The sequence below is a fragment of the Protobothrops mucrosquamatus genome, unplaced genomic scaffold (genome assembly GCF_001527695.2).
Source record: "Protobothrops mucrosquamatus isolate PMUCROS unplaced genomic scaffold, P.Mucros_1.0 scaffold1795, whole genome shotgun sequence".
NCBI classification, from domain to species: Eukaryota; Metazoa; Chordata; class Lepidosauria; order Squamata; family Viperidae; genus Protobothrops; species Protobothrops mucrosquamatus.
This window is the reverse complement of record NW_015387933.1, coordinates 190313-205085: the sequence shown is the minus strand read 5'-3', so window position 1 is coordinate 205085 and position 14773 is coordinate 190313. Positions and strand designations below refer to the sequence as shown.

The 14773-nt window shown below is 34.0% G+C and overlaps 1 protein-coding gene across 1 annotated transcript in view; it reads left to right on the top strand.

Annotated features, from left to right (window-relative positions):
• The window catches only part of MYOM1 (myomesin 1), a 78036-nt gene that overhangs the window by 43545 nt on the left and 19718 nt on the right, over nt 1-14773 (top strand). The window contains exons 13-22 of the mRNA XM_015823190.1: nt 168-224; nt 1718-1842; nt 4512-4695; nt 5179-5353; nt 6350-6471; nt 7246-7563; nt 9899-10095; nt 11206-11332; nt 11709-11893; nt 12653-12767. Of these exons, the coding sequence (XP_015678676.1) occupies nt 168-224; nt 1718-1842; nt 4512-4695; nt 5179-5353; nt 6350-6471; nt 7246-7563; nt 9899-10095; nt 11206-11332; nt 11709-11893; nt 12653-12767 (1605 nt within the window). The remainder of the gene's footprint in view (nt 1-167; nt 225-1717; nt 1843-4511; nt 4696-5178; nt 5354-6349; nt 6472-7245; nt 7564-9898; nt 10096-11205; nt 11333-11708; nt 11894-12652; nt 12768-14773) is intronic.

The window sequence follows — 14773 nt, the reverse complement described above, 5'->3', positions numbered from 1 at the left end:
GGTAGGAACGGAGTCAGGGAAGCGAGTAAAGATCTATTGCCTTAACAGTTTCTGTTTTCCAGACTGAAATATTAATATTAAGGTTATTGTTTACAATAAGGAAAGTTAAATAATAGTGCAAATAAGGAGTAATGCTTAACTGAACTAATCACTGTTAATATGTTTAGGTCATCCTTCTGCTCCTTGGACTGGACAGATTATTGTCACTGAAGAGGAACCTTCCGGTAACATAAATTTTTCTGTATAGAAATTAATAATTTATTTTGAGATCATATCTACATTGCAATTCACACACTCTTTTTGTCTTGGCTTCTCATATAAAACTTTATATATGGATTGTAGTTTCATCAGGGAATATGACTGTGAGAAAAGATGTGCAAAATCTTACTCAGAACAGTCTAAAATGTTTAAATCATTCTTATTCTATTTCCCTTGTGGGTCAATCTGACTGTTCCAAAGATGGTTTGTGATATTGTGGACATGTTCTGGACTACATCTGAACTGCAACAAATCATTTCTGGTTCAGAGGATTATCCTTCAGAAAGTCATCAGACACTCCCAGAATGATCAAATTGGTTTGGTTTGAAAGATAAAAGCAATGTTCCAAAATTCTCAGAAATGTTCTGTTTCTGGAATACCAAGTTTTGCACATATCAAGTTATTACTTTTAAGTTTTAAAACATACTGTTCCCAGCCACATTAGTAGATTTGCTGTGTTGTATAGAAAATGCTTATTTACTTTTATCTTCTTTAAGAAAATACATTTCTGAAACTGAAATTTTCTAGTCTTGGGTTGATTGCCTAAAGGCATTCAATAGTTCTGCAGGCTCATTTGTTTTCTCTTGTTCAGTGGTAACATAAGCCTCTCAAAGCATTTGAAATTGGCATGACTGCAGAAAATAGGCAGAAATCGACATGAGCCAATCTGTGTTTTCTCCATCTCACCGATAGAAGAGTGGAAATATTGCAATTCAGTTAGACATTGATAGGAGCTTCTAGAGGAAAAAAAATGTCCCATGTAGAAAGTAGAAAAATAATTACTACTTTTTAGTTGTAGCCCTGTATCTTCAGTTCATGCTATAGTCATTTATTTGGCAATAATAACTACAATTTGAGCTTTTGGTCTGAAGGAAAACTCATTTGAGCATCAAAACATCATTCCTGGATTTAAATTCTCATTGAAATCTATAATGCTATATATGATGCTACAGTTTTGCAGCCAAGAGCTTCCCCCCAGGTGTAGTTATAGTTGTAAATTGTAGCATAGAACATATCTTTATGTATAAGGAGAGAAAGAGTAATTACAGATGCTAGATAAGGCTTTATGTTGCTTACATAAGCAGAGAAATCAAGCTCAGTAGTTTTCCTATAAGGATTACAAAACTGTTTAGAATACTAGGATTAAGATTTAGTTTGGTTGTGTGTAAAATGTGCTAAAGATCTCTGATCTCAAGTGCAGAGTGCAAGGATGACACAAAACCCCTGAAAGTGGGAAATGGTCTACCTCAAGCTCCAAGAAATTCCAGCACCATGATAGCAAAGTGGAAGTGTGGCAATTTGAGCTGCATCACAGCTGAGCCAGTTCTTAGCTGCTCAAGAATACAGCACCAGTGCTAGATCAACGCAGATACAGCATGCAGAGGAGCTCTTATTGGAGAAAAAAGGGAATAAACTTCTTCTTCTGCTTCTTTTTTTCTTTTTGCTCTTCTTCATGCAGAAGGTATTGTTCCTGGACCGCCATTAGACCTCCGTGTTACAGAGGCGACTAAGAACTATATAGTACTTAGCTGGAAACCTCCATATGAACGAGGCCATGAAGGCGTCATGTACTTTGTTGAAAAGGTAAAACCAAGATGACGGTGCCAAGCTATTAGACTGATACATTTTCATTTCAAACTATTATACATTTTCATTTCAAACTACCGTATTTATCGGCCTATAACACGCACAGGCGTATAACACGCACCTTCATTTTAAGAGGGAAATTTCAGGAAAAAAACTTAAATTTCAAATAAAGAACTTTGAAGCAAAATAAGGGTAGCTCAGAACTTTTTTTTATTAATATTATTACCACTTCTTAACATTATATCGGCGTATAACACGCACACATCATTTGCCCCCTATTTTCAGGGGGAAAAGTGCGTGTTATACGCCGATAAATACGGTATTTAATTTAACATCAAACACACAGACACACACACACACACACACACACAAAGTATCTCAGCAGTATTAATACTTTAAAAACTTAAAATTTTAAGACTTTGGAGCTATCCTGCTAAATATGTATGTCTTTCTCTCTGTGTTTAACATAGTATTTACAATAAATGTAGAAAAAAGCTATATATATATATATATATGAAATAATTGAATAAGTAGTACTGATAAAGAAATGAGGAGGGAAAGAAAAGTTGTCCTCTTTTCTTTCTTCAGTTTCATTTAACGAAAAGTGGGTGGGTAGGTGGGTGGGTGGACAGGAAGAAGTGATACTTGGGGAACTAACTAGTTCTCTAATTGTTGAAGTACTGATTGGATTGAATATTAAGAATGTTGAAAGAAAGAAAACTTACAAATCTATATTTTTAAACTTGCCTTCAAAGCCATTCCTAAGGATTCAATAACTTTTCTTGCTCTGATTATATGGGATTTGTCTTGATTTTATATTCTCACAGCAACTCTTTCCCAACCCTCCAACACCATTGTGAAAGAACCTCGTAGGTCCCCAAGAATATTGCTATTGCAGGCAAAACAGAAGCTTGATATAAGGGAGAAAGCCAGGATAATGTGATCCAATGTGACCAACTCTAGTACAAGAACAAGAAGAGCATTTTTGGGGTTGGGGAATGGTTTGTTCATCAAAGGGCATAATTTGAAATACTGTATAATAGAAATTTCAAAGAGAGCAGAATCATCCACAGTAAGTTTGAGTCTCAATACAAAGTCTGAAAATAATACTGTGGACATCCTTTTGCCTCTATCTAAAATGCTCAGAGAAATCCTGATTTAACCAAATCAAGGAAGAATTTTAAAAATTAAAATGTCATAGTAATGAGTAGATGACTAGATCTGGGCATAATAAAAGTTGAACTTTTTAGATCCTTCAGATTACAGCCTTCTAGAACATTTGGTCAATTAATCAACTAAACAAGAAATACACATGGATTGTCTACATTCTGAGCAGTACCCAAGATTTTGTATGTGATATGAGCATTGTTGACACTTTGAAAACAATGATCTCATTCTATTGGATTTGTAGAAAATGCTAAAGTCTTGCACAATCAGATTTTACTTTAGATTGTGACAGAAATGCTGGAAAACAGATGGAGTTACTTGAAAAGAAAGATTAAAACTTGTTCAGAATATTTGGGAGTAACACACTGTTCTTTGCCAACTAATGTAAAAGTGATCAAAAGAGGGATGTTTCATATTCCCATCATTTTCTTATATATTCTATTTTTTTTAAAAAAAATAACTGCTCTGGGTTGTTGTTATTGTTGTTAATTGCAAAGTCGTGTCCGACCCATCATGACCCCATGGACAACGTTCCTCCAGGTCTTCCTGTCCTCTACATCTTCTGGAGTCCATTTAAGTTCACGCCTACTGCTTCAGTGACTCCATCCAGCCATCTCATTCTCTGTCGTCCCCTTCTTCTATTGCCCTCAATCTTTCCCAGCATTAGGCCCTTCTCCAGTGAGTCCTTCCTTCTCATTAGGTGGCCAAAGTATTTTAGTTTCAACTTCAGGATCTGGCCTTCTAAAGAGCAGTTGGGGTTGATCTCTTCTAGGACTGACCGGTTTGAATGCCTTGCAGTCCAAGGGACTCTCGGGAGTCTTCTCCAGCACCATAGTTCAAAGGCCTCAATTCTTTGTCGCTCAGCCTTTTTTAGGGTCCAACTTTCACATCCATACATTGCAACTGGAAAAACCATGGTCTTGACTATATGCACTTTTGTTGGCAGGGTGATGTCTCTGCTTTTTAGTATGCTGTCTAGATTTGCCATAGCTTTCCTCCCCAGGAGCAAGCGTCTTTTAATTTCTTGGCTGCAGTCCCCATATGAGGTGATCTTGGAGCCCAGGAAAATAAAATCTGTCACTACCTCCATTTCTTCCCCATCTATTTGCCAGGAATTGAGAGGGCCAGATACCATGATTTTGGTTTTCTTAATGTTGAGTTTCAAGCTAACTTTTGCATTCTTCTTCTTCACCCGCATCAAGAGGCTCTTTAGTTCCTCTTCACTTTCTGCCATTAGAGTGGTATCATCTGCATATCTTAGGTTGTTGATATTTCTCCCGGCAATCTTAATTCCAACTTTTGATTCATCTAGCCCTGCTCTGGGTATGTACAACTAAAAATGCATAGTAGAATTAAGCGATTACTGGTCATGCTCCAGATTAATAATGAACTTCATTAAGCATTATTTAAAGGGGGGGTTGTTTGCTCATATTAGAGAAAAGTCTGTGATTTTTGGCTGAAGAGACTGGTCTTTTCCAATTCTGAAATTTTTATTTTAGTGTGTTGCAGGAACAGAAAATTGGCAAAGAGTGAATACTGAGATCCCAGTAAAGTCTCCTCGCTTCGCACTTTTTGACTTAGCTGAAGGGAAATCCTACCAATTCCGTGTTCGCTCTTGTAATTCAACTGGAATTGGTGAGCCGTCTGAGGCCACTGAAGCCACTGTGGTTGGTGACAGACTTGGTAAGTACAGAGTGAAGGACACTCCAATATAATGTTGATTGTTGGTTTACATGTTGCTACTCCAGTGCTATTTGAGAGACTGTTCAATTCTCAGGGTTTCTGCCTATCTTATAAAGCTGGTACTCAGGGTTCCCTTGATTAAACATTGTAATCTTTCAAGATCTGGCAGCATGCTTTCTCTGTCATGGTGCCTTCCTTCATGGAATGAGATCATATGGTGCCTAAGGCTGTTCTAGAAGACCTTGAAAACTGGTTGTTCCTCTGGGTGGTTATGGTCCACCTGTTAGAAGGGTATTTTTAAATAATATCTGCTGTCCAGCTGGATGTTATTCATGTATATTTCATATCATACATTATATTTTGTACTGTTGTTTGCTTTAAATGGTATGCCATTAGTGTTCTAAATGCAAACAAAGAAACAAATAAAATATACTGCAATTAAAGTAGGAATGCTATGCTCTAATGGTTTATCTTTCCCTCTAGATATTCCTAGCCCACCAAGCAACATTATACCCACCCGAAATACAGATACGTCAGTAGTTGTCACTTGGAAAGAATCTGAAGATGCAAAGGAATTGGTGGGATACTACATAGAAGCAAATAAAGTAGGGTCTGGTGATTGGGTGCCATGCAACAATAATCCTGTGAAAGGCACAAGGTAATAGATTGTACAATTAAGTATCATTTGCGAAATAATATTTGAAAAGGGGCAAAAAAGGAAAAATATTGCATGAATGTTCAGTAACTGGATCCCTCCTGAAAAGTGGCATAAATGAAATATTTTGTTGAGTTATAATCTGTAAAACTATGTGACTTATGGTTGCCATTTTTTTTTCTTGGCACCGATGTATTGGATATCCCATTTTTTTATTTCCTGCATTCTATTAGTCTTGCACATATCAACACAAATAATTTAAATAATTTAACAACCACATATAAATTCTGTTCATATATTGAAGAACTACTCTTAAATCTGGTACATGCCCTAAATTCTTGCAATGCATATGAAGCCTCAAATATGCTAAATCCAGGACCTGCAAGAGAGCACTTTTTCTCAACATCACACTAATGATTTGTACCATTATGTCAGCATTTTAACCATAACAAATCATGAACAATAAAATAATATATGTTATTGCAACCAAAATATTATTTGTAAAGTAATGTATCATAAGTAGAGGCCCATTTCAGAGTAAATTACTTTAAGAGCATTGTGCTTAAGTTCACGTAAACAAATAAAATCATTCAAATTATTGACCCGTTTGGCATTTTGTGGTGAGATATAGCCATTGTGAACTTTTAAAGGATTACTGTTCAGGTGTTTCTATATATGTATATTGTGTTATATAAGAGGCATGAGCAAGGATTTGTTCATTGGCCCTCCATAAATTTAGGCATTCATGCAGAATCAAGATCCTTGATTGCTGTCCCCTTGATGAAGAAGGGACAAGGAAGATAAAAAAAATAATTATTAAGTAATTTTGCAATGGACTGTGCCATTTTTATATTCTTTGTAATCCTACCATATTACTTAAGAACCTTGTGCTTTATTTCATATAAGAAATTGTTTGTGTAAAGAATGAAACGCTGTATAGCACAGTGTTTTAATTAATTTAATTTAATTTAATTTAATTTAAACATTGATTTACTTAAGATTCACTTGTCATGGACTTACAACTGGAGATCGCTACATTTTCCGTGTCAGAGCTGTTAACGCAGCTGGATTAAGTGGGTATTCAAAGGAATCAGAAGCCATTGAAGTCAAGGCAGCAATTGGTAAGCAATGCACTGTTCCTATAGCAAAAATTCAAATCAACATTATAATTATATCTAGATTAACTTCAATATTCCACATTGAATATGCATTGGTAATGTTTAATATTTCACTTCCATCATTTCATAGTCATCCAAGCATAAGCACTTGTAGACTGCTCACCTTCACCATCTCAGACATCTTTGGGTGTGTTCCTTGTAACTCTGTATAAAAAGTACGTTCATCGTCTTATTACTTGGAAATCATCTGGCAAACTGATCCCATAATGTAGTACTTATCTAATTTCTAACATGCTATCGCTTGGGAGATTAAGTTGATTAATCCATTAATCCAATTTACTTCCTTGTTAACTACTATTCTCATATATTCATGATCTGATTTTTTTTTAATCTTGCATGTTGCTTAACAAATTAAAACAATTAATATACCAATAATTTTATATTTATTTTTACTCAATTTTAAACATCTACTCAGTGATTCATAATTCTGAGGCTGCTTAAATAGATCATATAACTACTTCTCCATTCCAAAAACTATAGAACTTTTTTTGAAGATAATGGAAGGTCTTTTGGTGGACCATTCATAGAAATATTAACTGCATTAACTGTCTTAGATTAAATTCATAGAATCCACCCATATCACATGTTGTCTGTAGCTAATGCTTTAATGTTCCTTCGTTGTCCTGCTTTGTCTCCATTTCTTCATTTTGTTCAATAACGGAGAATTGGGAATGAACTCTAATTTCAAATGTCTTTGTTATTTTCTGGCAATTATAGGGGGAGGATTGCTTCATGGTGTCTGTCCTGGACTAAGTGATAAAGCTGATGGACTAACAGGCCGCACTGCCAACTGGGAAGGCATGCATGAGTCCTCCCAGCCTATCTTTGACACAGATGCTTTGTTAAATTGCAATGCTAAACCCAATAGGCAAAAAATGCCCAGTAGCTCTGGTAAGCAGAGGAGTCCATCAGACAGGAAAGTGAGTGATACAGTTCCTACTCCTTCATCACAAAAGGCAACTACCAAGCACCCACGTAAGTCTGTTCCTGGGGATCATTCAACACTGAAGAAAAATCAAAAGAAATACAATATAGGTGAGCTTTGATCATATGCAGTGATTTCACCTTATTAGCTCCTTCATTTCAAACAGTTATAATATGTGATCATCCAAGTTGCAAATAGACATCTTTGCCAATGCTACATTTGGATCATCTCCATCTAATAAACGCTCAGCTTCCATCAAAGCTCATTACATATATAGAGGTAACCGAGGCTATGACACATTTATATGTTGCATCTAACCTCAAGCTTGCATGTTGCATTTATTTGCTAATTTGTTTAGATTAATGTTTACTATGTTATTATTAAGAGATAATATATATTGTATCTAAAATACCATGGTAACATTTGGTGCCCTTTAAATATTCAGTTCCTATGGCCTTATTTTGTAATACTACCAAAATTTCTAAGAATTTTTAATTTCTTCCAATTCTTCACAACAGAAAATAAAATAAAATTGCACATATAATTATTAATTAATATAATATCAGTCATTTTATGAGTTAGAAACGTACAGTGCACTGATAACTTTTTAGCTGAAAAACAGGGTAAATATTATTTGAAGAAATATTGAATACATTGCATATTTGCATATTTCAAATCATCAGTACATTGCCCAAAACATTGTAAAAGTATATCTAAGGAGAACAACTCCCAGTTATAACTAACTTTCATATTCAGAAAGAAATAAGTCCAAAATGTTTAAATTTGGATGGACTGAAGACAGTCACTATCTAGCAATGGTTATGAACCGGTCATAATCAGGAATAAATTATTAAAGAGATTGACAAAATATTTTGTACACCTTATATTTTAAGGTTGCTGCTGTTTAGAGGTCTAACTACAATAATATTTTACCAATGGCCATGGTGACTGGAACTATCCTGGTATAATTATATACATGGAACATACCACAAGTAAATTTAATCTAAATTATCAAGTTTACTGTTTATAAAAGAGAATACAAGCCACAAGATAATACACAACAATATATAAATAAAAAGCAAGGGAAAGTTTCCCAATAATGTAACTATTTAGCCGATGAGTAAATGTACGAGAGAATAGAAACAAATTACACAAATTTAAGTAATTCTATGGAAGTGATTTATGAACATTTAGTATTTTTTCTCTAGCTGGTTCAGTTTCTATTGCCAAAAGAATTGAAAATATTCATATACTGTACATGAAGTGACTCAGCCTATTTATTTGATGTTACCTTTTTTTATGGAAAGATAATCCCAAAACCAGTGTTTTTGATTAGATTTGTATTATTAAAAAACGTTCCTATTCTTAATTTGCCAGGTTATATGCAGCTTCCAGTACTACAGCTAGAAACCATACTTAAAACCTAAATAAATGATGTATATTAAAAGTATTTAGAAAGTTAATGAAAAAATAACGGACTTTGCCTTATTTTGCAAATGTCACGGAGAAGCAGAGAGGAATGGCTAAAAAAGAAATGATCCATGTGTTAATCTGGCATGTGCTGAAAAACCTTTGCTCTAGATGGCACTGTTTGTTTTTGTTTTTTTTTTAAAAAAATTCTTTCACTAATGTTATCCTAAGCAACTCTTTTTCATAGATATTACTGTGATTCTTCAGGTAATTCTCTTTTCTAGTTAAAAAAATAAGAAAGCATTTTTGCAAAAAGATTCAACAACTGGAAAACAGGATTCTGAGCAAACTACATCCAAGATATGATGGCCTATGGCATTTTCATGCACTTTCAAGATCAGGAAGGCATTACAAGGAAAGAGAAAGCATATTAGATGTCAATGGCGGTGGATAGAGATTTATTTTTTTTTCTCCTTGCTGTCCTCAAAAATATAGCTTCAAATATTTTCATTTGTATGTGAGTTGGATTGCTGTGATGGGCGCTTACTGTGTGCAAGGTAGGTGTAATGGAGATGTGATATTAGAGCATTATGAATACTAAAAATTAAGAGTGGGAAAAAGAAGAAAAGAAGACAAAACATCTGTGAAACAATATGCTTGGATTCAACAAAAGAGTTTGTATACACACACACACACACACACACATTATATACACATACACACATACCCACATACCACTAGTTTATCTATTTTTTTAAAAAAGTCATTATTGTGAAGTAGAGCTAAAATCATTTTGCTCTACAATATTCACTCCATAATATATTACTTTTTAAATAACTTATCTTAATATTTTTACTTACAGAATATGGAGTTTAGAGAAGCCTATATTTCTTATTCAGAAGTGTTTCAATTAGCTACATGATTTTTGTTTGAAGGAAGGAAACTCCAGGATAAACTATGAATAACTCTATACAAAAGTTTGATTGGATAACTGAATATTTCTATCCTAATACTAAATTATTCATCATAAAACAGCACCACCGTCTCCACCATATGACATCACAGTCCTTGAAAGTGTTCGTGATTCAATGGTTCTTGGATGGAAACAGCCAAAAGTTATTGGTGGAGCTGAGATCACCGGCTATTATGTGAATTACCGGGAAGTGATTGGTGGAGTACATGGAGAATGGAAGGAAGCTAACATTAAAGCCATTAGTGAAAGGGCATATAGGGTAAGAGAGTTTTATGTTTCTAGACTTGTGATTGCTACCTAATATGGGGTATTACACAGTGTCACCAGCCCCAGCTTAAATTTTCCTTTTATTAATATCAAGTTGATTTATGTTAGAATCCAAACCTATAACTGGATTGTTTTATCATGTGAGTAATGTTTTAATTATATCCATAATATTTAGATTCATTAACCAAAATAATTGTCCCTTGAAAGGTTTTGTATTATCAAAGATATCTATTCTTAGTCTTGAATTTTTTTTCTTCAGATATAAAGGACCATTTGGTCACTATTGGCTTATCAGCTTGGTTAATAAGGTCTTTTCTTATTATTCATGATTTTCAAATACAGTGCTAATGTAATCTACTATTTTTTTCCAAAAATATGTCACTTCTTGTCAAGTAGTTGTTCTTACAATTGTCCTGTTCTAAGATCTGTAATTTTCAAAAAGCATTATTGGTTTTGACTATGAGGCTAATAGATAGATAGATAGATGATAGATAGATAGATAGATAGATAGATAGATAGATAGATAGATAGATAGATAGATAGATAGACAGACAGACAGACAGACAGACAGACAGACAGACAGACAGACAGACAGACAGACAGATAGACAGACAGACACATTAAATAATAAAACAAAATTGAGACTTCCAGTAATTTTCAAGGTTAATATATTATTGGATATATACATCAGTGCTATATAATTTTGTACATACACATACATACACACATACAAACATTAATCAAAAAAAGAACATAGGATCTTAAACATTATTATTTTTTCTACGTCAGTCATTTAAATCAGCAGCCCCCAACCTTTTGGGCATCAGGGACTGATTCTGTTGAGAGAGGTTTTTCCGTGGACCAGAGGGGGTGTGGTTTCGTGTGCTGCCTGCATCCTGTGATGGGGCTTCGCTTCTTTGCATGGCCCAGTTTCTGCTGCGGCCTGGTGCCAGTTCACGGACAGGATTGGGGGTCCCTGATTTAAAGTATTTAACATTTCAGCAATATTTATTTTTAAAACAATAAAAAATTGTTTTTACTTTTGTTTACTCCATTATAGGACAATGTATTAACATGTTGTATTGTTCCAATTATGTGGCAGATAAATGATTTGAAGGAGAACATGACATACCAATTTCAAGTGGCTGCAGCTAACATAGCTGGGCTTGGTGTACTTTCTCCTGCTACCCAACCCTTTAAATGTGAAGAATGGACCATTGCTGTTCCAGGTTAGAATCAGGAGCGGAGCTTCAGAGGAAAGGAGGGAGGAAGAAAGGGAGGGAGGGAGGGACTGCTGATTGTATTAGTAAATTCTTTGCTAGCCACTTTCTAAATTGATTAGAGAAATTTGACACTGGGACTTGGGTGGGCAATCCTTGGTCCTGATCACTTTTGTATAAACTCCAAATCCTCAAAGCCTATTATTAAAATTAACATTTTCTTCCTTTCCATCTATTTCCTACTGCCCCCTTTTTCCAGAAAACTTCCAAGCACACAGTTAAAATCGATTTAGTTACATTTTTTTCTATATGATAACTGTTTTGTCTATACACTGATAATAATTACTATAGTTTTCTTTGTATTGTTGTTTTTCCTAATTTTCAGGACCACCCCATGATTTGTCATGTAATGAAGTTAGGAAAGACTCCATAGTTTTATTATGGAAACCACCAATTTATGTTGGCCGAAGTCCTGTAACTGGTTTTTATGTTGATGTGAAACCAACAAAACAATCAGATGATTGTTGGAAGAGTGTGAATGAAAAACCTATTACAAACAAATTTTTAAAGGTATACTGATGTAGATAAAAAATCTGTACTTATGTAGATACTTATACTAATATTTTATTTTGTATTCTTTTGGGGTTTAAATTTATTTGGCCTTTCCATAAAAGTTAAACTATTACAGTTGGACTTGGAAAATTTTTGATCTACTATATCAAAACCAGAAATGTTATTCAAGAACTGGGCAAATTAGATATCATGGCAATGGTTGTTGAAGAAATAAATACTTAGGACAATGAGTTTTCTACTCATCTTGTTTTTTCTTCATTTTTGTTTACCTTTATCAAGGAAAAAGGATAACTAAGTATAGTAGTAATTAATAATATAAAAAACAAACATCTTAATGATCACATTACAATGGTCGCCACTTTAGTCTTTTCTTGGATCAATCATATATATATATATATATATATATATATATATATATATTGTTACTGGTTAAATTAATGTTTGATTTTAAAATAAATATATATGTATAGTGCTTGTGGTATCTGTAGTTCTATATTTCTGTAGTTCTACAGTTTTTTCCAGTGATGTCTGGTTTAATTGTAAATTCCTATTCCAGCCCAGTGGAGAATAAACCTATAAGTAGGAAAAGCATGAATTTTGATTAGGATTGTAGAAATTGTCTGATACCCTAAGTAAGCCCTATTATTATACTTATTTATAGACTCAAGTGGTTTTAATTAATTCTGCATCATCTCCAAGTGGTGCATAGTAAACATTTTCATACTGTAGGTGATTTCTCTATATTGATGTCTTTAGATAAGTGGCCTCAAAAAAGGCACCAGTTATGTGTTCCGTGTACGAGCAGCAAATAAAGCTGGAGTTGGGAAGCCATCAGATCCTACTGACCCTGTAACGGCAGAAACCCGACCAGGTTTGTTGATTTTGCTTGATGAAAATAAAAGTTTAAATATATATTAGAGTGATTGACAACATATAGTGGTATTAATTTAATTTAATTAATTAATATAGTTATTAAAAGAAAACATACAAGCAGACTGTAATTACTACTTCCTTTCCTCTTCTAGTTGAAGGCATTATATTTGTCACTTCCTGGAATATCTGATGTATAAGCAAAAAAAACATCAGAGAAATTGTAGAGTAATATAAAGGTCGCTGTTTCCTATAGAAACACTATATAAATAAGTTTCTTTTTGTATATTCTCTTTAGCAAAACAAAAGCAAAGATGATAGGGCGGGGACATAGACTACTTACCAACTTTTATCATCTTTTCATAACATTGCCAGTATTATGAAAATGTAACCCAGGAATCTCTCTTTCAGAAATTGCTACTTGAAGCATAGCCTTTTATAACTGACAGGTGAAAATTTTGTCAATGTGCAGTCCAACAATTTTTTGGTATGGCATCCAGTGTGCTGAAAACTACTAGGTTTCCCCCAGATTTATACCATAATCCTTCCACTTTGATTTTCAGATTTTGACATGTCGTGATCTTGTCCAGTACTTTGTCTTCTATTATGCCATCCTCTAGTATTGTTACATCAGTTATCTACAGTTTTCTCTGTTCAGTCAGTTTAACTCTGGTGTGTTACGAGCCAAAACTTTATCAGTTTGTATTCAGAAATGCCACAATATTTTGCTCATTATTTACTACTTTTTATATATATTTCCACTAATTTTTCATTACTGGCACGCAATAATTTTTACAGATATTCTAGTGAATCATTTTGGTGACTATGTTATACTGTATCATTGTAGTTAATGTTAATGTAATCTTCTTGCATGAGTTGAGTGTATGATCTACTGTTTTTCTGCTTCTTTGCACAATCTGCACTTTGAATCATTTGATGATCTTTCAGTTTTGACTTTAATCGCATTAGTTTGAATAGCTTGCTCTTGAGCAGCCAAAATTAAGCCTTCCATTTCCTTTTTTTAATGTTCCAGGTTGTAAGCCATTATCAGGATTTATCTTGATCGACCTTCCTCTTGATCTTTAGTAGAAATTGATCATGTGATGCTTTTCCTCGCCAGCATTCTGTTCATGATTTTATTATATTATTTTTATATCCATGTTTCACTACATTGTAATTTTAAACTTGGTCAATGCTTGTTCTTGGCTGTCTTTTACTGTACATAATCAGCCAATATTCTTCTTCAAAACAATTTTTTAGACTTGAAATAAACCTCTGAATTGATTGCTGTGAGTCTGATATAATTAATCAATATCACTACGGAAATGTAGTACATAGTGAATAGTCACTGGTTTTCTTTGGGTTTTTTGGTCCAAACTGTCCAGTTCTGCTTGTGTCCAATTAATAATTCCAGCAGTTATCATATCATATCACAGGCAGGCTTCAATGGTGTTGATGGCTTCAGTGGTGTTTCTACCATTCAATTTTATTCTTAGCAGTTTTCTCACTCACTGGGTGTATTCTTTACTAATTGCATGTTTTAATTTGTCAATGTTTGATGTTATTGAACTGCCAGTTATTGAAATGCCAGTTTTTAAATTTTATTTTTATTTCTTTATATCCTGCCTTTATTATTATTTTTATAAATAACTCAGAGTGGTGGACACACACAATATACTCCTTCCTCCTCCTATTTTCCCCACAACAACAACCTTGTGACATGAGTTGGACTGAGACGGAATGACTGGCCAAAAATTACCAGCCAGCTTTCATGCCTAAGGTGGTACTAGAATTCACACTCTCCTGGCTTCTAGCCTGGTGCCTTAACCATGAGGCAAACTGGCTGTCAAATATACTTGTATATGCTCATATATACAAAATACTTATAGGTTTCATTCTGATGATTCACGATGGTTTGGCCTTTTGCCATTTCAATTCCATTATTATTCACGATTTTACTGTGATTTACTGCTATAGTAGCATATTTCTCTAGCCAAATTCCATTAA